The sequence below is a fragment of the Eleutherodactylus coqui genome, chromosome 10, assembly GCF_035609145.1.
Source record: "Eleutherodactylus coqui strain aEleCoq1 chromosome 10, aEleCoq1.hap1, whole genome shotgun sequence".
NCBI lineage: Eukaryota > Metazoa > Chordata > Amphibia > Anura > Eleutherodactylidae > Eleutherodactylus > Eleutherodactylus coqui.
In genome coordinates, this window is record NC_089846.1 from 64,677,764 (window position 1) to 64,704,141 (window position 26,378).

At 46.2% G+C, this 26,378-nt stretch overlaps 1 protein-coding gene across 1 annotated transcript in view; it reads right to left on the minus strand.

The window, feature by feature from the left end:
* The window catches only part of PPP1R37 (protein phosphatase 1 regulatory subunit 37), a 46,996-nt gene extending 22,554 nt beyond the window's left edge, over positions 1 to 24,442 (minus strand). Inside the window, exons 1-4 of the mRNA XM_066581167.1 lie at positions 24,194 to 24,442; positions 18,777 to 19,430; positions 3,954 to 4,051; positions 2,308 to 2,353 (exon numbers count right to left, since the gene is read on the minus strand). Coding sequence (XP_066437264.1) covers positions 2,308 to 2,353; positions 3,954 to 4,051; positions 18,777 to 19,374 — 742 coding nt within the window. The 5' untranslated portion in view covers positions 19,375 to 19,430; positions 24,194 to 24,442. The remainder of the gene's footprint in view (positions 1 to 2,307; positions 2,354 to 3,953; positions 4,052 to 18,776; positions 19,431 to 24,193) is intronic.
* Positions 24,443 to 26,378: the final 1,936 nt, after the last annotated feature.

Sequence of the window (26,378 nt, forward strand, 5' to 3'; positions counted from 1 at the left end):
CCTGGAAAAAGAAGTCTTAAAACATTTTGTGCGCCAGATACCAATTCTGACAAAAGTAGTCCGGACTGTCTTTGCACCCACAATGCTGCTACTCTCCACCAGCGTGATATGGGCGATGTGCAAGATATCATCCACAGGGCGATTCAAATCTTCCATGCGCTACAGCCGACTCCGCTCTCAGAGCACACCGCATAACGTACTCCGATGTGGAGATCGCCGCCTGGCGCTTGTGCAGTTTATGTGACCCTTTTGTGGGCAAATTCAGTGTAATATGTGCATGCGCGGGCCGCGATCTCAAGATAAGATAAGGTTATGGGGCGTACTCTAATAGGAGTCGGTCCAGCCCCCTTAGTGGGAAATAGCATACAGCACAGAAAATGCTTAAAAATAAATAAATAAAAAAACGTACCGTATATACTCGAGTATTAGCCGACCTGAGTATAAGCCAAGACAAAGTCTTACCACAAAAAACTGGTAAAACTGATTGACTCGAGTATAAGCCGGGCTATACTAGAGTATATACTAGGTAAAGAAAATTGCAATACTCACCTCCCAGCCAGCGTCTGTGTACCCGACGCGATGGTCTCCCTGGTAGTGCGGCAAGCTGCTTGAGAATTCTCCCCACTGTCGTCTCCCTGACTCAGTTTTCAATTTCCCTACAGTTAGCGCTGTGATTGGATCGAGCGCCAGCCAATCAGAGCCAGTGCTCGATAAACCAATTACAGTCATTCAGTGATGTCATCCACTGAATGGCTGTGAATGATCGATCCAATCACAGCGCTTACCTACACAGCGGCGATGGCGGGGGAATTCAAAGCTGAGCAGGAGATGACAGCGGGGAGAATTCTCAAGCAGTTTGCTGCACCGCCAGGGAGACCATCATGACGAGGACACAGACTAGGAGGCGAGTATTGCAGGTTTTTTGTTGTTTTTTTTTACCTGACTCGAGTATAAGCCGAGGGGGGCTTTTTCAGCATAAAAAAAACTAGGCTTATACTCGAGTATATATGGTAATTTTTCCAGGTATGTTTTAATCAATAAAATAGGCAAAGTAAGTATCAAAATGAGCACTACTTCAGTGTTGTATAGGTGTAGGCAGCTTAATAGCCTCATAAATTATGACAGGTTCCCTTTAACAGTTAAAGTGACCCTCCTGTTTCAAGACAAAATGCAAAATGGTGTTTCAGGACCGGGAGAAAAGGAGGGGGGTTGCTTTCCATCGTCCTTCCGATCTGCCAGTTTTGGGTCCCATTTTTGGTCATCCATAACGGCTAAAAAAATCTGCAGAATACATAATCCCCATAGTGGTTTGGTAGTGTTAGACCTATGCTTGCTCTCCGATTGGCCAGTACGTGAGTCAGAGCAAAGCGTAATGTGCAGTACCTAGATAGAAAACCGCAGCCATCTTTGATCATTAAAATTTTGGATCAAAAATGGCAGATCAAGAACAAGTTCAGATAATATTCCCTGAACCCCTTTGGTCTTGGGATAGAATTAGATAATGAAATAAGCACTTTTATTCTTAACCCTTGTTCTTGGAAACAACTTTGTAAAATATTCTTAAAAAGGGTTGTCTCGTGACTAAAAAGTTAAAAGGAGTGCACAAAGCGATCCAGGCAGTCTGACTGAGCATGTGTGACCATCAGCACTGGACGCATCAGGAGGACATTTAGAGAAAAAAAAAAATCAGAAGAACAGCAGGAGGCCAAATCAGGTATCAGTAATATGTGGAACCATTTTTTAATCAATCCAATTGAAAATGGTTGTTTTGTCAGAGAAACATAATATATAATGGCGTTATAACCTCATAGTCACATGACTATAGGAGGCAGATCCATGCCAGATTTTTTCCTGATATGGATACGCCTCAAACCACAACAGAAACCTGCGGCTTAGCACACTCGGCCTCCACAGATGCGTGAGCATGCAGATTTAGCTTAGTTCATTATGAAAAACCCATGTACAGAATTTATATCAAGAAGTGACATTTGGTTTTTTTTTTCCTTCACAAAGATCTCAAATCCACAAGCAGGAAAAATAAATAAATATCAGTGCCGATTCCCATTCACATGAATGGGACACTATTTAGTTGCACGTCTACAGCTCCTGTGCTGACCAATATGTTTCCATGGTAACAGACCACAAAGAAACCTTATGTAGACTGATCCTGGAGTCACACTCCTATCTGTCCCATAATTCTTACTACCTAACATTTGGTAAGTTAGTAGGAAGTGGACGACAGATGGCTGGCAATAGGACTGCAGTCAGAGATGGTTCCAGGAGGCCACAGAACACGTCTTGTCTTACCCTTGAGGTCCAGGCTGTCAACCCTCCCTGAAAGATCAGTCAGATCCTGCAAGACACAGAGCAACCCACAATTAGAAATGCTCTACACGGCAGCAAAGCATTGGATCCAACACTGGGCCTTAGAGATGTATTCCCAAGACTGATCACCCATCTATAGGTATAGGTGACAAAAGTCTGATGGCGGGGCTTTCAACTCCACTAATCCCGAGAGAGAGTGGCTTGTGCCCCTCTCCTGTCACTACAGGCTTGCTGTGCCCACCCACAGTGACAGCAGACTGAATGGTGAGGTGGTAAACTATGTGCTGTTCGATTCATATCAATGGGGCGGATGGCAAAAGCCAAGTAAAGCACTCAGCTATCTCCATCAGCCGGACTGAGGCTGAATGGAACTGCACCAGACATGCAAAACCACCGCTCCATCCCATCTCCTTCTCACTGCATGGGTGGGAGACAAACCCCAGTCACGGGATAGGTGCTAAAGGTCTGACCATTGGGGGCCTCAGTGGTGAAACCCTCCACTGATCAAACTGATTACCTATCTTGGGACGACCCCCTTTTAAATTTGATTGACATCTGAAATTGATGCAGTTTACCATGTAGTAAGAATAACACGTCACGGTTATTGTGTGGGTCACTACAATTATAAGGAAACCAAAAACAGCGGCACATTGCACTATAAAAACAAAAATGGCACCGTAACTTTTTTCCAATGATGTAGCCACATGTGGGCTTGATTTTTGCAGGACAAGTCATATATTCATATCTGTAATGTTTTTTAACACAGAGTTTTGGATGTACTTTTCAACATGATTTGCTGATTGTTTATATAATGCTTTGATATACTCAGTGCACCAAAGTAATATGGCCTTATTGTCGGTTGGTAATAAATTGGCGCAGTCGAATGAGCCATCGCAGATTTGGGGTCTTTCTTAGTCTCCAGACAGTCATTGTAACCCAGTGTCTCCCCACGAACATATTGCATTGATGGAGTCACAGGGAAAGAGGCTCCCTCAGTCTAACCACTAAGATGCAGAGCTGACTATTGGCTGCAGCATCTAAGTGGTTAATGCAGTAGTGCTATCCTATTGTGTCTTACCTGTGACTGCTGCTATACCATGCAGCAGGAATCACAGGGCTCAGCAGCTCCATGCAGTATCTGTGGTCATTTACACATCAACTGCCACAGACAAACGCTGCTGAAGAATTAAGTGTGTACTGCTGCAATGTACAAGCTGCCTCAGTGGTATACAAGTGGTTAAGATGGCCATACATGAGAGGACTGTCGGTCGAACACTTGTTTGGTGGACAGCTATTGCTCCTGACTCCATGTGAGGCTCAACCAAGAGTGCATGTTTACTTCAATGGGGAGAAGCAGCTGACAGACCCCTCTAGTAGCAGCTCCTCTTCTGCAGGAACAAAGGATGGGGCATGTAAAAATACAATATGCCCCATCCTTCTTTCATCCCCGACATTTCCAGTTAGGTAAAATTGGAAGTCCCGATTACATATAAGACCAACTGTACTCCAGTTCTATAGTCTCCATTGGAAACCTCCATTTCTCCTTTCTATACACTTTGCAGGATCAAGTCCATCTCTTTGGTGCCAATAAGGTAATCATGGCCGATTTGCTATACATCCAACTTTACCTGAAGCTGCCGGATAAGTTTAGGAATCTGTTTGCAGTTCAGTTTCTGGCAGGCCTGCGTATACGACGTGATGACATCTTCCACAGTCACATTCTGGGCTAAAGAGAAAAACACGTGACACATTAATCTCATCCTGGTGTCAAATTCCTGAAGCCAGTTATGGCGCCATTATTAAAGAGGAGCCTTCGCCTCTCCCGACACGTCCCGGTCTGTGTGAGGTTCTGCAGTTCCCTCCCAAAAACTCCATAGACATACTCATAGATGAACTCAGATTGTGAGCGACATGGGGATGGGGCTGACAGACTAATGTGAGTGACGGAAATCTGTAGATCGCTGCAGAATAGGGAGGCGCTATATTATGTCGGCTGCGTTCACATGGCATTTTTTAGCTGCATTTGTGAACAGCAGCAATAAACTGCATGTAATATTAAAAATAAATAAAGCATGCGATTTTTAAATCCACATGCGGCTATTTGATGAGTTTTTTGCTGTGGCTCACAAATGCAGTAAAAAAAAAACCAAAAAAAACCCCCAAATGTGAATGCAGCCTTAAGGCCTATTTAGACAGGACGAATGTTGGGCAAATGATGCCCAACACTTGTCCGTGTGTGTCCTTGCTCCTGCACGGGAGCTAGTGGTGGCAAGCAGGGTGGCGGGGATGCTGCAGGAGATTTCTCTCCCCTGCCCCTCTCCATTGACTTAACATAGCGGCCGTTCACTACTGTTTATGCAGCAGCATGAGAGCGAGGATGTGCGGGGACAAGTGTCAGGCATCGCTTGCCAAACATTCGCCAATCTACATGGGCCTGTTTTCACGAGGCTGAGAAAATCACGTAAGATTTCTGCATTGGGGAAGGAGAGGGGGGGGGGGGGTCATACAAATGAGTAATTTTTTTTTTCTGCATCACACTGCGATTAACAATCTGTAATAGTGGTAATTCCCAGGCTGCACCTGTGCAAATTTTAGGAGAACTGGAGCGCTAGTGATTGTGTAATAGTAGCAGCCTTAGGAATCGTTCACACAAGCGTACTTGCACAGCAAAATAGAATCCATTGATTTCATTCATATGAGCATATTTGCGTAAACACGTAAAAAAAAACTTAAAAACAACAACAAAAAACCTGGTATAAACCATTTTTGTGCATATTTAGGCACTGCAAGAGCACAATGAAATCAATGGGTGTGCGTAAATGCGAACATACACAGAAAAACTGCGTATTTCTGCACATATGTGCACAAAATGAATGCGAGTGTGTGTGTTCTTTTGTGTGTGTAAATACACAGTGCGTTTGCACACATCACGCTGGAGCGGGCAGAAGTGATTTTCAGTGTCACAAACAGCAGCGTATTTGCACAGCGGAAATGTGCTTACGCCCGTGTGAACAAGCCCTTAGGAAGCAGAACTGATTGCAAATTCTCTGTGCCAGTCCTCATTCCGCCTAGAAATGTATAAATACATTGACAATGGGGTGTTGCCAGTTGGGGGCGTGTCCCTGCAGTGTCCAATCAGTGCTGCCAGTGTCAGAATGCAGTATACGCCCCTTTAACAAGTGTAACAGTAAGGCCTAGTTGTTCCGACCACTTAGACAGATAAGATACAGCAACAGTGTAGCACGGGGTGTTCAGCTGCTTCCATAAACCCGGCGACCTCTTGCACCCCGATCACAACAGCCGGCGTACACGGAGAGGCAGGATGGGGTCGTTCTCAGAGAGGACAATACCCCTTTAAATCCACCGAAGTCCATTACTGATCTGCACTGAAAATAAGGCAACAAATTTGACATGCTGCAAATGTAACATCCGCGCTGTATACCCATTCTGCTATGGCTTCTGTGCAGAACGTTTCCATACCACGTAGAACTGTAAGTGTGGTGGATTTTTCGCAGCATTCCCACCCTGTGAAAACCTAAATGTGTTGCAACAAAAACGGTTATTTCAGATGTGCTCCACTCTATCCTATAGCTCTCAAAGACCCCTAGCCACTGCATTCACCACACCAGGGGCCAAAACTGAAGATGGATTCAGGCATCAGAGTTGGGATTCGATCCTATCAGACTTCTGTGGACTATCCTGAGACCAATGTGTATGTGTGTAATGTGCAATCAGGATGGATGTAGTAGAGCCGTGTGTGAGATGTGTGGGGATCATAATGGCTGTACCACGTAGCACAGCTGTGTGTGTGTGTGATGTGTGGGGATCATAATGGCTGTACCACGTAACACAGCTGTGTGTGTGTGTGATGTGTGGGGATCATAATGGATGTACCACGTAGCATAGCTGTGTGTGTGTGTGATGTGTGGGGATCATAATGGATGTACCACGTAGCACAGCTGTGTGTGTGTGTGATGTGTGGGGATCATAATGGATGTACCACGTAGCACAGCTGTGTTTGTGTGTGCGATGTGTGGGGATCATAATGGCTGTACCACGTAGCACCGCTGTGTGTGTGTGATGTGTGGGGATCATAATGGCTGTACCACATAGCACAGCTGTGTGTGTGTGATGTGTGGGGAACATAATGGCTGTACCACGTAGCACAGCTGTGTGTGTGATGTGTGGGGATCATAATGGCTGCACCACGTAGCACAGCTGTGTGTGTGATGTGTGGGGATCATAATGGATGTACCACGTAGCACAGCTGTGTGTGTGTGTGTGTGATGTGTGGGGATCATTATGGATGTACCACGTAGGACAGCTGTGTGTGTGTGATGTGTGGGGATCATTATGGATGTACCACGTAGCACAGCTGTGTGTGTGTGATGTGTGGGGATCATTATGGATGTACCACGTAGCACAGCTGTGTGTGTGATGTGTGGGGATCATTATGGATGTACCACGTAGCACAGCTGTGTGTGTGTGTGATGTGTGGGGATCATTATGGATGTATCACGTAGCACAGCTGTGTGTGTGTGTCATGTGTGGGGATCATAATGGATGTACCACGTAGCACAGCTGTGTGTGTGTGTGTGATGTGTGGGGATCATAATGGATGTACCACGTAGCATAGCTGTGTGTGTGTGTGTGATGTGTGGGGATCATAATGGATGTAGCGTGTGTGTGTGTGTGTGTGTGTGTGTGTGTAGGGATCATAATGGATGTACCATGTAGCATAGCTGTGTGTGTGTGTGTGATGTGTGGGGATCATAATGGATGTACCACGTAGCATAGCTGTGTGTGTGTGATGTGTGGGGATCATAATGGATGTACCATGTAGCATAGCTGTGTGTGTGTGATTTGTGGGGATCATAATGGATGTACCACGTAGCATAGCATAGCTGTGTGTGTGTGATTTGTGGGAATCATAATGGATGTACCACGTAGCATAGCTGTGTGTGTGTGTGATTTGTGGGGATCATAATGGATGTACCACGTAGCATAGCTGTGTGTGTGTGTGATGTGTGGGGATCATAATGGATGTACCACGTAGCATAGCTGTGTGTGTGTGTGATCTGTGGGGATCATAATGGATGTACCATGTAGCATAGCTGTGTGTGTGTGTGATCTGTGGGGATCATAATGGATGTACCACGTAGCATAGCTGTGTGTGTGTGTGTGTGATGTGTGGGGATCATAATGGATGTACCACGTAGCACAGGTGTGTGTGTGTGTGTGTGTGTGATGTGTGGGGATCATAATGGATGTACCACGTAGCATAGCTGTGTGTGTGTGTGATGTGTGGGGATCATAATGGATGTACCACGTAGCATAGCTGTGTGTGTGTGTGATGTGTGGGGATCATAATGGATGTACCACGTAGCATAGCTGTGTGTGTGTGTGATGTGTGGGGATCATAATGGATGTACCACGTAGCACAGCTGTGTGTGTGTGTGATGTGTGGGGATCATAATGGATGTACCACGTAGCATAGCTGTGTGTGTGTGTGATGTGTGGGGATCATAATGGATGTACCACGTAGCACAGCTGTGTGTGTGTGGATCATAATGGATGTACCACGTAGGACAGCTGTGTGTGTGTGTGTGTGTGGATCATAATGGATGTACCACGTAGCACAGGTGTGTGTGTGTGTGTGTGTGTGTGTGTGTGGATCATAATGGATGTACCACGTAGCACAGCTGTGTGTGTGTGTGATGTGTGGGGATCATAATGGATGTACCATGTAGCATAGCTGTGTGTGTGTGTGTGTGTGTGTATCATAATGGATGCACCATGTAGCATAGCTGTGTGTGTGTGTGTGTGTGTGTGTGTGTGTGTGTGTATCATAATGGATGCACCATGTAGCATAGCTGTGTGTGTGTGTGTGTGTGTGTGTGTGTGTGTGTGTGTGTGTGTGAGATGTGTGGGGATCATAATGGATGTACCATAGCTGTGTGTGTGATGTGTGGGGATCATAATGGATGTACCATGTAGCATAGCTGTGTGTGTGTGTATCATAATGGATGTACCATGTAGCATAGCTGTGTGTGTGTGTGTGATGTGTGGGGATCATAATGGATGTACCATGTAGCATAGCTGTGTGTGTGTGTGTGTGTGTGTGTGATGTGTGGGGATCATAATGGATGTACCATGTAGCATAGCTGTGTGTGTGTGGGGATCATAATGGATGTACCATGTAGCATAGCTGTGTGTGTGAGATGTGTGGGGATCATAATGGATGTACCCTGTAGCATAGCTGTGTGTGTGAGATGTGTGGGGATCATAATGGATGTACCCTGTAGCATAGCTGTGTGTGTGTGTGTGTGTGGGTGTGTGTGTGTGGATCATAATGGATGTACCCTGTAGCGTAGCATAGGTGTGTGTGTGTGTGTGTGTGTGTGTGGATCATAATGGATGTACCCTGTAGCGCGCGCGTGTGCGTGTGTGTGTGTGGGGATCATAATGGATGTACCCTGCAGCATAGCTGTGTGTGTGTGTGTGTGAGATGTGTGGGGATCATAATGGATGTACCCTGCAGCATAGCTGTGTGTGTGTGTGTGAGATGTGTGGGGATCATAATGGATGTACCCTGCAGCATAGCTGTGTGTGTGTGTGTGTGTGTGTGAGATGTGTGGGGATCATAATGGATGTACCCTGCAGCATAGCTGTGTGTGTGTGTGAGATGTGTGGGGATCATAATGGATGTACCCTGCAGCATAGCTGTGTGTGTGTGTGAGATGTGTGGGGATCATAATGGATGTACCCTGCAGCATAGCTGTGTGTGTGTGTGTGTGTGTGTGTGTGTGTGTGTGTGTGTGTGTGTGTGTGGATCATAATGGATGTACCATGTAGCATAGGTGTGTGCGTGCGTTCAGGATGCATGTGGTAGAGCTGCGCGCGTTCAGGATGCATGTGGTAGAGCTGCGCGCGTTCAGGATGCATGTGGTAGAGCTGCGCGCGTTCAGGATGCATGTGGTAGAGCTGCGCGCGTTCAGGATGCATGTGGTAGAGCTGCGCGCGTTCAGGATGCATGTGGTAGAGCTGCGCGCGTTCAGGATGCATGTGGTAGAGCTGCGCGCGTTCAGGATGCATGTGGTAGAGCTGCGCGCGTTCAGGATGCATGTGGTAGAGCTGCGCGCGTTCAGGATGCATGTGGTAGAGCTGCGCGCGTTCAGGATGCATGTGGTAGAGCTGCGCGCGTTCAGGATGCATGTGGTAGAGCTGCGCGCGTTCAGGATGCATGTGGTAGAGCTGCGCGCGTTCAGGATGCATGTGGTAGAGCTGCGCGCGTTCAGGATGCATGTGGTAGAGCTGCGCGCGTTCAGGATGCATGTGGTAGAGCTGCGCGCGTTCAGGATGCATGTGGTAGAGCTGCGCGCGTTCAGGATGCATGTGGTAGAGCTGCGCGCGTTCAGGATGCATGTGGTAGAGCTGCGCGCGTTCAGGATGCATGTGGTAGAGCTGCGCGCGTTCAGGATGCATGTGGTAGAGCTGCGCGCGTTCAGGATGGATGTGGTAGAGCTGCGCGCGTTCAGGATGGATGTGGTAGAGCTGCGCGCGTTCAGGATGGATGTGGTAGAGCTGCGCGCGTTCAGGATGGATGTGGTAGAGCTGCGCGCGTTCAGGATGGATGTGGTAGAGCTGCGCGCGTTCAGGATGGATGTGGTAGAGCTGCGCGCGTTCAGGATGGATGTGGTAGAGCTGCGCGCGTTCAGGATGGATGTGGTAGAGCTGCGCGCGTTCAGGATGGATGTGGTAGAGCTGCGCGCGTTCAGGATGGATGTGGTAGAGCTGCGCGCGTTCAGGATGGATGTGGTAGAGCTGCGCGCGTTCAGGATGGATGTGGTAGAGCTGCGCGCGTTCAGGATGGATGTGGTAGAGCTGCGCGCGTTCAGGATGGATGTGGTAGAGCTGCGCGCGTTCAGGATGGATGTGGTAGAGCTGCGCGCGTTCAGGATGGATGTGGTAGAGCTGCGCGCGTTCAGGATGGATGTGGTAGAGCTGCGCGCGTTCAGGATGGATGTGGTAGAGCTGCGCGCGTTCAGGATGGATGTGGTAGAGCTGCGCGCGTTCAGGATGGATGTGGTAGAGCTGCGCGCGTTCAGGATGGATGTGGTAGAGCTGCGCGCGTTCAGGATGGATGTGGTAGAGCTGCGCGCGTTCAGGATGGATGTGGTAGAGCTGCGCGCGTTCAGGATGGATGTGGTAGAGCTGCGCGCGTTCAGGATGGATGTGGTAGAGCTGCGCGCGTTCAGGATGGATGTGGTAGAGCTGCGCGCGTTCAGGATGGATGTGGTAGAGCTGCGTGCGTTCAGGATGGATGTGGTAGAGCTGCGTGCGTTCAGGATGGATGTGGTGAGCTGTGTGGGGATTAGAGATGAGCGAACGTACTCGGTAAGGGCGATTTCGCAATCGAGCGCCGCGATTTTCGAGTATTTCACTACTCGGGTGAAAAGTACTCGGGTGCGCTGTGGGGCGGGGGGTTGCAGAGGGGAGTGGGGGGTAGCAGCGGGGAACAGGGGGAGCCCTTTCTCTCTCTCCCTCTCCCCCCCCACTCCCCGCTGCAACCCCCCGCTCACCCACAGCGCACCCGAGTAGTGAAGTACTCGAAAATCGCGGTGCTCGATTGCGAAATCGCCCTTACCGAGTACGTTCGCTCATCTCTAGTGGGGATCATAATGAATGTACCATGTAGCACAGCTGTGTTGAGCATTGTGCCACCAGAAACACTGGTACGATAATTTCCTAATAATTACTAGTCTTCCTTATATCTACCTGCATGCTTCCTTTATTAGCACAGAGTATTGTAGTACAATGTTTATTTACGCTCGTCACCGTTTATTGCGCTGACATCCCATGTTATCGCTGTTTACCTTCCTGTGTAAATAGGTTTTACTTGTATTTCCGTTTAATGACGACACCAATTAAACAAGACCCGGGTACAGAGCTAACAAAGCGCACAATATTTCCTGTTTGATTCCTATTCCACCTTTGCCATCCTTGCGGTTTGTGACTCTTCTCCACACCACATGTTTACCTTCCTCATTATTTCTTGCTATACACCCAAAAGTGTCTGTAACTGCAATATCCTAACACACATTCAACAGCTGAATATCGCCATGGCGGTATGTCCGCACAGTGTATATGCTAAGAACACAGCTGTAGTATCCCCCGTCTTTCCCACTGATCGCTCAGCTCATTTTCCGCTATGCCATCTCTCCTTATTACTGACTCATCCTCGGTGACACTTTTTGGATCTCATGTTATCAGATGACTCAGATTCTCTTCTTGCCTACACACTAAAATCAAAGTGCTACTACAATGTCTGTCGCATTTCATCAAGTACCCTTTTTTTTTTTTTAGAAACGCTCAAGAATCATTCAATAGGTTTAACCTATTGCTTTTTTTTTTAAGGGGTTATCCAAGGCCTAAACAATTGATGACCAGTCTTAGGATAGGTCATTAATGGGCAGTTAGCAGGGGTCCACCACTTGGAATCCTGGACAATTAGCTAATTAAAATGACAGTGGCACAAAGGTGAGCACTGCTGTCACTTCAGTCCATACTAGGCACAGCACTGTGCCTTGTATAGAGGCTGAGCTTGGTATTGCTTCTTAATCCCATTCATTTACCAGATAAACATGACTCACCCAAGTGTCGCAGCCTCTTCAATCAGCTGACTGGCGGGTATCCTGATCAGCGGACACCTACCGATCAACTACTGACGGTCTATCTTGAGGATAGGTTATCAATATACTCCAGGGAAACCCCTTTAAGGGGTATATTCACACAGGCTATTTTTCCATCCAAAGAAGAAGAAAAAAAATCAGCCCAAATTTAGTCGGAATTAAAAAAAGTACAGTATTTTTATACGGTTATAGTCACACAACCTTTTTTTTTTTTTAAATCATACAGATCAATTAAAAATAAAAACACAACACGTCTTAGTTTGTTGCGATTTCTGGGGGGGGGGGGGGGGGGGGGGAATCATCACCCATTCAAGTCTATGGGTGTGCTTAAAAATGTGAATTGCACATTGTGATTTGATGTTATTGTGATCCGTTTAACTCCTCTAAGCATGGTGCTCTGCACATTTCAGCACTAGAGCTGTCCACGGAAATCTTCTGGAGTTTAACTACATGCTCAGTGCAGCAAGCCCTGGAGATTTTCCGGGCGTGCCACCAAAGGAGTTAAACGAGCAGTGATTGACAAGATTATAGCTCATTTAAATGTCATAAGGCTGCTTTTACATAGCAGCGTTTTTCTTGGCGTTTGCAGCCGACACTTGGAGTCCTCATAGTCACAAGAGCAGCTCTGCCTGTGTTCTGTAGGGGAGAAACCACTTGTGCTATAGCGCCCTCAGGGCCCTTTATCACAGACGGAATATTCCGCATTCCACAGCTAGAACCTGCAGAAGAGTCTGCGTTGAAATCCTCATGTATACACGTGTGTAATGGGAATGGAAATCCACACTTTTAGCTGTGAAATGTGGAAATACTGCGCCTGAGTGAAAAGGCCCTTATACAGGTCATTGCCAAGCGCAGGAGCAGCCGCTGCCGGATGATTGCTAATACCATTGTTCATCTCAGTGCACACCTGCAAGTCAAAGTCTCAGCAATCGTCATTTAGACAATACACTGAAGTTGTTAAAACAATAGTATGCGCCATTGCGTGAAGTGCCACGTCCGTTTATATTCTCTGCCTACCACGAGCTGCTGACACTGCAGCCTCCCAATAAAGAGCAGGCGATATAGAATATGTGCAAGAACCTGCTGACTCCACTGTTCCCTGAACACTTAATTTCCATTTCATTTTGTCACCCTTGAACGGACATTCTTTATGCCTGACGAACGAATTACAATGTTTAATGGGATTAAAATGACCATAGAGCCCCCCCCCCCCCCCCACACCCCCTGACAAAAACTGCAGGAGCGTCATTCGGAAAAGAGAACACAGTGGAATAAAAGGGTCATGATAATCGGCTGCTCTCAGTGCACGGCCAGCAGGTCTGGTTAATAAATAACTAATAAGTGCTCGGTTTGATTTATAATTAATCAACCCAGAAAGAGGTTAGATCTGGTTTCAGATCAATGTAATACTATAGGACCAGAAGTATCTGGCTCTGCGGGGCCGCTTACATGCCACCACTCGTAGCTGGTACATTACTAAGTGACGCTCATAGCCATGTGTGTCGTTATTGCACACCGTACCATTGGTTTCCACCATTACTGCACCACCATAGACTCACTGCATCAAAAATAATCAGACCATCGTGTACACCGAACTGCATCTTAGAATCGGAATGGCAACTAATGGCCTTACTGGATAAAAGTCATGTATGCTAAACTGAAAAGACCCTTGCTGCACACATACATAGAACAGGGGTGAAGCCAGTGGGGAAATTCTTGGGTAGCTAGGCAAAAAGTTACCAAAAGTAACTGAGCAAGACTCAAAAGCAGTATCTATTTCCATATGTTACTACTTAGTGGGGCCCCTTTGGCCATAATGACATCAGATACTCCCTGTGGCATACTTTCTACTAACGTCCGATATACATCAGCTGGCATTTCCCTCCATTCATCCTGCAAATATTTGGCAAGATCTCTGAAGATAGATGCTGTTCTTATTTCCTGAACGGACATTCCAGTTCATCCCAAAGATGTTCAGTAGGGTTCAGGTTGGTAGCAGTCCAATCGTGGAACATCCATATCCTCATACCAACATAGAATAGCAGTGGACTTGACACAAGACGTGTTGCCTTGTTGGAAGTATTGCTGACCATTTCTAAAGTATTCCCACATTGTTTGCAGTCATTACTGTCTAGACTGTCAAGGTCCAACTCCATGTTCATGGTTCTTGCCACTACAACCAACGGTCTGAAACCATGCCACGTAATAACATCCCCAGAGCATGATGGAAACTCTGCTGAACTTAACAGGGTTTTCCGAGTCTCCAAGCATTGGAACAGCCCATGAGGGGTTAAAAAACACAACAAAACAGAATACTCACCTTCCACAGCTCCGATCATCTATTTCCATGGGCTGCAGAGATGATGTAGGTTATTTACCCATGTGACGGCTGCAGTAAATGGAAGGCCAGCTAGGACATCATCAGTGACGTCCTATAAACCTGCCTCGGGGCTTGTACATTAGAAGCCTACATGACATTTATAGGATGTCACCAGGCCTGCTGACCAGGTGATGTCACCTATCAGATGCTGCACTGCTGGACCGACGAAATGGCAGAAGGAAGCCGGGGCGAGTATATTTGTGTTTATCAAGTTTTGGACATGGGGAGCCCAAGACTGTAATAATTAGGAAAACCCTTTTAAGGGTTGGCACAACACACTTAGGTACGTCCATCATCTTTGAGAGAACTCATTTGCAGGATGAATGGAGGGAAATACCAATTGAAGTATTAAATGAAAATACTACTCTTCATTCTTGCTCTGATGTCCAATAACTTTTGGTAGGGTAGTGTACCTCCACCCCGATTCTACCACTTCTAGGAATTTCTGTAGATAATCTTCAAGAAACATGCGTGGACAGATTTTGACCGTGAAATTCACTCACTGCATTGCAATGCGTGAACTTCACTGAAAATCCGCAACAGATTGAGCATGGAGCAGATTTCAAAATCCCATCGACAGAAGTGGGACTTTTTCTGGAGAACAGCATAATTTCTCTATTCCAGGAGAAATCCCCTTGAATTTAATTTTGCGAATACCTACTCTGCAAATCCGTAGCTACTGTAGTAAGTTTGCTTAAGATTTGGGGCCGGGATTTTGGCCTCTCAATTGAAGTGCATGGCAGAAATCTCCGAGTGTTCTGCACCAAATCCGCTGCGAAAACGGACATGCAGCAGATAAACATTCTGCGCCAATGTAGGGCAACTTTTTTCTGCAACATGAGATTTTGCAAATTTCATCCTTATTGCTGCTACTGCAAACACTACACATTTTATGTGCCTTAAATCTGGGGCAAATCTACCCCATGTGAATATGACCAGGCCCAATGTCCATGTGCCGCTTTTATTTATAATAATCTGTGCGTCTTGCTGCGCATAGGGATGCATTAGCATCCGTAGGGCAGCTAAAAGCATGTGCATGGGATTTTTTTCCCGGCATGCAGGTCGCAGCATGGTCTATTTTCCTGTGGATCTCCCCCACGGACGGCTCCCATTGAAGTTAATGGAAGCCGTCTGTACACGCGGAACACCCGCAGCTGTTTTTGTGCTGTGCCGCGGATACGCAGAAGAGCAGGAGTTTAAAAAATTTTTTAAAACTGTGCGGAGTGCATGCGTGCGGCACACTGTTGGCATGCCGAGCACATCCGCCAGGCAGAAGACAGAAGATCCGGATGCAATGGAGGGGAGACCCACAGTGTCCAGACAGGCAAGTATCCTGTCATTCTCCTCCCCATGTCCGTAGGCACGCAGGGATTCTGCCGTGGGAATTTGTCAGCGGAGTCCCTGCGTGCAAGTGGACATTCAAGACCTCAAGACTATATTCCCACACAGGTTTACGGATGCGGTCCCATTCACTTAACTGCAGAAGCCTTCTCATTCAGACGAAGGGAACTAGTTTTCAGTTGCAGAAACTTCTGAAACAAACCTGCTCCGTCTGACCCTAGTGACATGCACACACCCCAAGGCTGCTCCCACGTTTTACAGCTTTTTGAAAGCGTTCAACAGCTTTTAACGCACCCCATCATTGCAATGGGTGATGATGTGCATTAAAAAAAAATAAATAAAATTAAAAAAAATTCTATCTATCTATCTATAAAAAAAAAAACGGTGACACTCTAAACTAGAGCAGACAGAGTTTGAAAACTGCGCCGTTGGGAACGCACCCAACTGCTTGTCTGACAAGCCTCATTGCAATCAATGGAGGAGTTTTACAGTGTTTACGCTGTAGACAACGGCCTGTGCGAGTCGCCTTAGGGTATTTGCTTCAGATTGCAGTGCAGATCTGCAGATTTCATCCTTGCGACTGAATTTAAACTGAAAGGGTAAAATCTGCTGCAGATCTACACCAAAACCTGAAGCCAATGAGCGACATGTGAACTTACCCTAAGGGTTGCTCAGCCAGGAACACCCTCTTAACTGGAACCTGTCACCTACTTTTAGCCCTATAAGCCAAGTAGAACACTCACAACCCCGGACTCAATGGATCACCTAATGTTAGCCTAGACGCTTAACTTACAGGGCTAAGTGTAGGTGTCAGAGTCTCTTTAAAGGCCATCAACAGACCGCTGAAGGTCCGACTCTTGGCACCCCAACCAAACAGCTGTTTCATGGTGCTGCAGCGTCCAGGTGAGCACTGTATGCTGTACATTCAGTAGTCATTTTGCTGGGTATTGCAGCTTTATTCCGTTCACTTGAATGGGCCAAATCTACAGACACCTCAGGGAAACCCGACGAACATCGGTGTAGGTCGCTGGGTCAGCTGGCATCGGTCAAGTGGTGAAGCCAGCGCTGTATTTATAAAGGAATGGAGCCTTGCATGGGGCCTCCTGAAACCAACGGGCAGCCATGTAACGGTACGTCTACTAGCAGCTTTACACACCCGCTGTGCTGGTAGGAAAACTCCAGTATGACCTCCATATTTGCAAGTCCTATTATTTTGACTGGTGTTGATTACTAGTGTTTCAGACCCTCCCTCATGACATCAGTGTTTAATGATTGTCTGGAGTCCATTATCTAACGACAAGCCGTGATAAACCGCAGCCAGCACGAACGGCGAAGAGGAAGTTCAGTATTAAAGGTAACAGAATGAAAGGATGGACCGAAGAGTGACTATGGCATTGCAGTGGCAGCAGCTTCCTCTATACTGGAGGATTAGTCTGCTAGCAAGGTGCGTGCTTAGGATTTCTCAACTCACAAACTCCATTAAAACAGGACAGGTGTGGTAAAGCTGTAAACTCTAATGCGGGTGATTCAGCAGCCTGCTGGGTCAAATGGTGGCATCTCCCATATGAAGGTCTGAGATGGCATCAGAGAACTCGGATCTAACTATTCTGTTCCTCCAGTCTCCGGCAGGCCGTGTGCACTACAGAATGCTTCATCTGCGTATAGCGCATACCATAATCTGCAGTCCACAGTGCTACAGTGTAGGCTACTTTTAGGGAAGCAAGAATCAGACTAGTTAGCTCTTCCAGTACAATCCTCCTAGAGACAAGGGATGAGGAAGATACGCATATCTCCTCCTCCGCTGAAATAATGTACATGCTTGTGTGGAAGTTTTACTACTGATGATCTATCCTCAGGATAGGTCATCAATAGTACTTCGGTGAGGGTGTTCTGCCAACTGGGATCCCAGCTGAGCGGCAGAAGCAGATAGCGCTGTCCGTAGTGCAGTGGCCTTGGTTGGTATTGCAGGCACACCCCCCATTGACGTCAATGAGAGCTGTGCTTGCAGCACAAAAGGAGATTGCTGCATTATGGACAGTGCCATCAGCTTCCATTGCCGAAACCGCTGTCAGTGCAGGCACGGATCAGAAGGGATCCCAAGCAGCGGACTCTCGCAGATCAACTATTGATAACCTATACTAAGGTCATCAACAGTAAGACTCCCAGACACCCCTTTTAATTTTCCAAGTACAACTGTGTATTTTCTACACTCACACAGTAATGTACTGTCCACCACATGCGCCGTTCCACCATTATCAGTGGTATATGGGACTATGTCGGCACCCACAGCTCATTAGTAGTAACAGGCATTGCTTGCTCATGTTACTGCCGAAACACGTCCCGAGTAGTCAGCACGTTATGGAGATGTCAGTCATATATGACACTAAGTCTTCGCGCTTGTGTCCTACTATACATCTGACGCATGCGCTGTGCAGCCGGCAGACACCATAAGCACCTGCGTGAATGGAGGCGGCTTAGTAGCAGAATACAAGAAATAGTCACAGCCACCCATCACCTCAACAGTGGGGAACAGATTTTCATGATCGCCACTGAAAATGGAGGGTATTTGACAGATGGATCAACCATGTAAAAGTGAGTGGCTACCATATTACATTTACAGTGGCAAATACATAATGGTACCTGAAAATAGCACCCTTCAAGGGCACTTTCAGACTAGCAAAGTTTTACTCTGTATTTGGCCCATGTGAAGTGTAGTACGGAATTAATGTAAATCTATATCTATTAGTGGGAACATATTTTTGGTGATGCAACACATACAACTTTTATCTGTTTTTCCCTCCAGATTTGCATTCATCGCTATTATTTTCTATTGGGCAAATACAGATCATTTTATTGCCCGGTAGAAAATAAAAGCAATGGCAGCAAACACAGATCAAATACTGAAGACATACGGCCGCTGCATCGTCATCTGTAACACGTCTGTATTATGGATCCGTATCAAAAAGCTGTAGTGGCCACAAACATAATTTAGTCATAAGAAAAAGAACATTGCAGTAATAAGCTATCACAGTCCTCACCATGTCTCCACGGGTCTTTGGGTTCTAGTGCACCAGAAACAATGTCGTCGTCACAAGGAAATGTGACCCTCTTGGGCCCCTGTTTACCACGACCATTGTCCTCCTCTTGGGCCCCTTCCTCTTTGGCCCCCTTTGTATCCTTCGCTTGGTCCGTTACTTCAGTGGGTGGCATCCCCTCATCACAATCTGCCTTTGCTTCATCTGTAATAGCTGGTTCGGTCCTGTGAGGCAAGGCCCCCAAATCCTGGTTAACTGGTAATGAGGCGATGGGAGACGACTCCTTGGTCAGTTCCTGTGGACTCCCCGGGGAGCCTGCGACTCCTGAAGAGTTTGCCACATTCAGTTCCACCCTCGTGTTCTCCTCAGGAGAACCATCTAGATCTCCTAAATTATCTACATTGTCATTCTGAGCGGGCACCTCGCCCACATCATCTGTGCCATCTTCTGGTTTAGTGTTGTGATTGGAACATTGCTCGTCCCCCAACCCTTCCTGCGGGCAAAAAGAGTCAACGGTCTCCTCTACCTCAGTAGGTTCCTCCCGTTTATGGGTCTCCTCGGAGGGAAGATTTGCACTTTCCAAGACCGCAGGCATCTCCATAGTAGCAGGTACTCTATCCAGCCATGGAAGCCATCGTCAGTTCACGCACCAGAAGCCTGTAAAACAGAAAACATCTCATTTGTATCCATTTATAAAAACAGAACAGAATCTGATAGTCACATTGCATCAATGAAACCTCACAGGGGCCGGATTAACAAGTATTCTAGATTACTGGGCTGTCATTGACAACTACACTGAATGACCACTTTACTAGAGACCCCATCTAGTTGTCTTTCAGAACCACAGCAACTCGCGGTGGCGTAGATTCCACTAGAGGATTAAATCGATCTGCAGGAATATCGACCCGTGTGGACAGGAAGCTTCTTGTAATTGCCGTAAATTAGACAGAGGTCCTGATATGCTCTGATCAGCTGACAGGAAGGGGTCATCAATTCATGCTGCTTGTGTCAAATTCTGACCTCACATCAGCACGGGGCAACAGAAATCTGGATTCATCTGATCAGGTGATGTCTTCGCACTGCTCCAATTCTTGCACTCATATGGAGTCTCACCTTTCTGTTTCTCTTAGATAACAATGGCTCTGGAACAGGTCGCGTGCCGTTATATCTTATGTGTGCAAAAGGAACAGCGAGTTGTGCATTCAGATACATTAGTTGGAGCACCAGCATTGTATATATCTGCTCCTGACTGCACAGCACCTCCCTGATAGAATGATTCCAGACATCCTCCTCTGACCCCTTTTGTTGACTAGTTATTTCCATCCACAAGTTCGCCTTCCACTTGATGTTTTTCCTCGATCACCCTATGATCAGATTACTCTCCGCCATTACATGAGAAAACCCCACAAGGTGAGCAGTGAAATCCCGGCCCAGCTAGTCTAGCACCGATGACCAGACCTTGTTGGAAGTCGCTCATATTGCTGGATTTTCTTATCTGATGTGGATTCATATTGAAACTTGTCACATGATTTTATGCTATACGCCGCAGTCACAGGACTAATTTCCATACAAGGAAGCTCCAATTGTGAGAGTTGGGGGTCTCTAATAAAGTGGCCATTCAGTGTACATAAAGCTCAATGGTTATGGTAGGGAAGCTTCAGAAGAGCCGGAAGACATAATGCTACTACAAAACCTGTTACTGCAAGAGTACATTTACATGATGCAGAAGTTCTACAACTCTCCCAGTCATGTGAATGGGGCTCGCCGTCTCGCTCTACTCCGGCTTCTGCTCTTGTAAAATTCCACATTACAACGCTGGTCAGCGACTACAAACAAGTACTGGATTATGTTTATGACGACAGACTAAGAGAATGTCACAATAACACATCTTAAAGTATCACAATAACCGATGTGGTCTGCAGAGTCAAAGACACAAATGCATAATAAGTCATGAGAATGTCACCTACTCTTACTTTCACCTAAAAGTTTCTTTTTAAGAAGTATTTCCCCTAAATTAACAAATAATCAAGAGCTCTGGAGTGGCCGACCTCTGGCAGGTTGTTCATAAATTCCATTCTTACTTAGTGACCAGTTTATGGGAGAGCTGGGCGACGACCACCTTTTCAGCTCCACAAGGGTTGCAAGCCAACTTTCCAAGGCACCTTAATGGTAAACCTGTGACCCCCTCCCCGGCACCTCTACCCCACAGTCATTGGTAGAAGCATGGTGCTAGAACTGTGATGGCGGTCATATCGGTCACCACCCAAGCTTTTCGGGAAACAGGTCCAAGGAGGAAACTGCTGGGCAGTATTTTAATATCACGCATGCAGAAAACGTAATGACGTTTGGGAGGACTTTAAACGATTTATAGCATTTATTTGCATAGACAAGTCACAAAGGTTGTAGTGCTCACCATATTTGTGCTACAACTTGCAACTTTTTATTTCCCCAACTCTTTTATTATGTGATGTTAAATAAATACTTCACCTGCACTAATTTCTACCTGTTATTTTTCAAGCGTACCGCTGCAAAAGTGAACGGGCCCAACATCATTCTGACATATTTACTGTCAATTTCTAGTGTAAATGATGTCAATTATAGCCCAAACCTACACTTATTTGCAGAAGGCATAGATTTCAGTTCCTGTTGCACAGAGAAGCAAAGATGCGCCTAATGTATTACGACACCCATGACTTTTAGTAAGTTTGGCAGTTTTTGTTTTAATGTACTTCAGTTACAAATTAGCGAATGAAATTCCGTCTTAGTAAATTTACCCCCTTTGCTTTTTCTTCCCATTTTCTGGGGGAAGGTACTGCACATGGAAGGTTTAACAGGATTGAGGACCTGCCACTCCTTGGGTCAGCGGCGTAGCTTTGTAGCCTCGGCGCCGCTGACTGTACCGCGGCTTTTCTTTTGTTCCTGCTCCAACCGTTCCCCTCCACTGAATCGTGACAGGTTTGGCTCCCGACACTTTGAATTCCTGAATTGGATTGTCTCCACTGCTCACCATCAATGGACAATATTAGGTTTGATTGATAGTAAGCGGTGGAGACCATGCACTTGAGGGATCGAAAGCACCAGGAGCAAGGTTACCAAGGGAGTTGAGAGAAATCAAGGCTGCGATACAGAGGGGCCCACGGCTACAACGCTATGCAGCTGGCCCCCTGACCCGAGGACGTGACAAGCCTCGCTCTTAAAAAATAGGCTTAAAAATAGCAAAATAACTTTTGCAACATTTTACCAATTTCCCCCTGGTTTCCTCCCACCACCCATAGTGACATCAACCGGTAATTGGTGGCCACGGTCATTGGACATCACTTTGAAGGTCACATTAAAACAATGGCTATATACAGACTTGAGCCACAAACCAGGCCACACAGCAGAGGACGCAGTGTCCCAATGCTACACGACAACATAATGACAGCGATGGCGGCCGGCTTGTGACTGCAAGTACAACACTGCAGTCGGAAGTTGTCAAGCAGGTTTGGATCCCTAGAAACTTTCATCTGGCAGGTTACCGGGATGACATTCACTTTCATTAGGTTGCAGAGTAGCACATATTGTCCCTGTGAGCTGTGACCCAGAAAAACCAGTAAGGCCCCATGCACACTACTTGGTGTGCCGACACATAAATAGCGCTTTATATCAGCCATTCAATGGATCGCGACAAACCGAATCCAACGGAAGAAGCCGCCATTTAAAACTGAAGGGATCTAGGAGGTACAGTAGGGGGCGTCACATACACAGATGGAGAGTATTACTACTCTCTACAAAACAGACGCAACATGGCCTCATGTGCACGGGCATGATTGAATTGTGCATCACTTGTACAGGCGATTCGCAGTTCAATATGCCCCACAATCATTGGGCGTCCACAGGTGATTAAATACCTGCAGAGGTCATTTTATCCTGGTGTGCGGATCGCACGTACGGGAGAGAAAAAAATGCAGCATGCTGCTTTTTTTGCGGATTTCCACACAGACGTCTTTCATTGAAGTCAATAGAAGCCGCCCAATCCGCAGCACACCCGCAGCTGACACTGCGGACGTGACTCTGAAGGAAAGCAGGTCACTTGGGGAAAAAAAAATACTGCACAGGTGCGCCGAGCGCAACCGCAGTTCAGAAGAATGATGATCTGGCCGGGCAAGACTCGCACCGCATCCGGGCAGGTGAGTAAAACGTCCATGGCTGGGGGCATGGGCGTAATCCGCTGCGGAGTTCTGCACTTGCCATGGACATGAGGCCCATCTCCGTGTGTCCGTTTACCTAAAGGCTCGTTCAAATCAGCGATTTGCTTCCAGTTTTCAATAAATCCATTTTTTTAAAATAAAACATTACAAAACTGAACTAAACTAAACGGTAAACAAATCTGTCCAAATTTGTTTCTATTTCGTTCAGTTTACAACCATTTTTAACGGATCCGTTTTTGTCTTTCTTCTCCCTTTGTACACAATTTATTTAAAAACCCATCCATTAAAATGAACAAAAACTGAAACAACAGAACCTTTCCATTGAGTCCCGTCATCCACGGGCTAGAATCTAAACAATTATTATACAGTATAGCCGAGTACGTGCTACTTTTAACGCAAAAAGAGACAGAATGGAGCTGAAAGGAACATAACTAAACACTCATTGGGATACATGAGGTAAAGCAAAAATCACTTTTTTCCCCATTTGGCTGCTCCTCTGTCCAAACAGGACGGAAGACAAGCCCGCGGCTGTGAAGGCGCTCTGACCGGGGAAGCTGAGTACGAGTTCCCATCCAGATATATATAAGCCAGATACCATGACCGAGATCCAACGGAGCCCATCGGTAGCTGTGGACAGCATCCGTGTCCGGCCTATGCCAGATCTGGCACCACCATTCATTTCCTTGAAGGGTTGAACCAAGTAGACCGAGAAGTAGTCACGACACAGCGTCCTTCTATGTGACAATCTGCCTCCGTTTGTTGCCAATTAGGGTTCAAAATACACATTGTACCTAAAACAATTTGGGGGGGGGGGGGGGGGGGGAGAGAACTGGGAGTAACAAAAAAAAAAAAAAAAAAAAAAGGGTTCCTATAAAGGTGGGCCAAAAATCCCAACAGGATGGATGTTTCCCGTCCGATGCTTCTCTACGTGGTGGTGCCAGGGACCTCAGACGCCACTTATCACGTGTCCGCGGTTAACCGCATACCCAAAACTTTGGAGAGGAGCTGTAAGTGTTCCAATAAACTTTAATTGTAAGTAAGCGGAGGACAACTAAAACAATGGCGGCACTGATAAGGAATTGCGCCATGACCTGTGACCTTCCCGCTTACTTATAAACAGCAACAACCTTTTAACGGCACAATACTTGGCGCAGGATGTCATGCACGACCCCGCCGCCCCTTACGTTTACCGGCTGTCTACAAGGAAGGTGCAGCTGGCGGTCTTATTACCTCTCAGTGCCTGTCAATCCCCAGCAGCATGTCCAGCAGGGCAGGGACAGCTTCTTAGGATTACATTAGCTCCAACACAGTCTCTACAGCTCTAGTGGGGGGCAGTGACTGCACACAAGGCTGTCTCTCTCAGGGCAGAGTCGTCTCTTCACAGCCGTCCCCCCGGTCAGTGTCTCCGCTCCGCACAAGTCCTTGTTTGTCTCTGTCGTTCCAAGAATGTCTCTTCTTGCTGTCTAAACTCAGTTTCCGGGTCACGTGTCTCTGTCTCAGGTCTCTGCCAGGCTGCGACGCCAGAAAACAGCTGAGCCAATTAGCGCTTGCCGCGTCAGCAGCCACCATAGAAGTGGAGGAGGACCGGAGAATATAGAAGGAACTGTACCATAAAGAAGGCCGGTTGACATGAGCGTCTACAATGCACTAGCGTTGGAGGACTGGCTCAAAACTACAAATCCCAGCATGCATTTTGCGAATTAGTAGTCGCAGAATTAAATGAATACAATGGGGCAGGTTTAGAAAAGCTGAAAGAAAAACTGTTCTTTGTTGCCCATAGCAACCAGCTTTATTTTTCAACAATAGGAAATGAAAACTGTGATTGGTTGCTATGACAACAATGATATATATATATATATATATATATATATATATATATACATGTATATACATATATATGTGTGTGTGTATATATATATATATATATATATATATATATGTGTATATATATATATACATGTATATACATATATATATATATATATATATATATATATATATATATATATATATGTGTGTATTTTACCTTTAGGCCCCCGGCACAACATTAGCGTATTTGTCCTTGTTAATTCACAGGCAGCACGCAGTCCCCATTGTAGGCCGTGGGGATATGCACATTGACGTTTTTTCACGCGGCTCAGATTAAAGTATTTACGCTGCATATTAGGCTTGTATTTTTTATGTGCGTTATACGCAGCGCTGAAGACCCATTGATTAGCTTTGAGGTATTCAAGCATGCGCTTTTCACATGTGTATTTTACACGCATGAAAAAAATTGCAGAATGTCAAATTTTGGTGCGTATTACGCCGATTTTAGTCCATGTGTGCGTAAAATACGCAGTGACTGTGCATGTTACATATTCACTGCTTATTTTACGAAGCTGCTAACGACTTGAGAGGGACAGCTCTGACATCCTTTGGGACTACTTTTTTTTTGTGCACGTAAAATATGTAGTACATATGTAGGCAATAAAAAAGCACTTTAAATACACAGTAAAAACGCTGCTTATTTTCTGTAACAAATATGTATACGCTCGTATGTTGGGCGTTTTGATATCTAATATGTATGGTTTTGATTAGAGGGTGCATATAGCGACAGTTTTGGTTATCGTTGGCTTTGGGTAATTTTCTTTCTTATGTATATATTGTTGTTTTATTCTGTAATTTTTTTCTACTTATGTATGTAATTATGTTTTTTACTATCTATGGCCCCCATGACGTTATATAAGATCTCTGGGGAACATTCACATGTTTTTTTTTGTTTTTTTTTATTTGACACTTTCCCACTGTAGCTGGGGCATCCATGGGAGACCCTGTTACAGGGAAAAACATCCCCCTGTAGTGACATTAGTCACTGGCAGAGCTGGCCAGGGTTTAGTATGACCCTCCAGCTCTGCTGTAGCAGGGAACCACGGCGGTCACATGACCCCCCAACTCCCGCAGTGGAAGAAACCCTTCCACTTTCACTTTCCAGTACACAGTGTTCATTGAGCTCTGTGTACTTGGCAAAGGAAAAGGCAGAAAGGGTTAAAACCCCTCCTGCCTTCTCCTCTGGGTTATCATCTGTCACTAACAGCTGATAACCCGTCCTACCTCTAATTGATGCAGAGCAGGAGGCTTAAAGTGCCGCTGTAATTTTTTTATTGGCGGGGTTTTAAGCCCAGGACAAGGCGCCATAAATTTACTGTGCCTGGTCCTTAATAGGTTAATATCGTCTGACTTCCATAAATTTTTATTTTCCCATTAATACAGCTGTATTAAAGCCTCATGTCCATTAGCTAAATAGAATTGCGGATTCCGAAGCGGATTTACGCCGCGGAATCCGCCACGGATTTTGCCCATAGGGAATCATTGGCCATCCGCGGTCTATTAAATAGATTTTCGCACCCGTGGATGGCATTTTAAAAGAATTGCG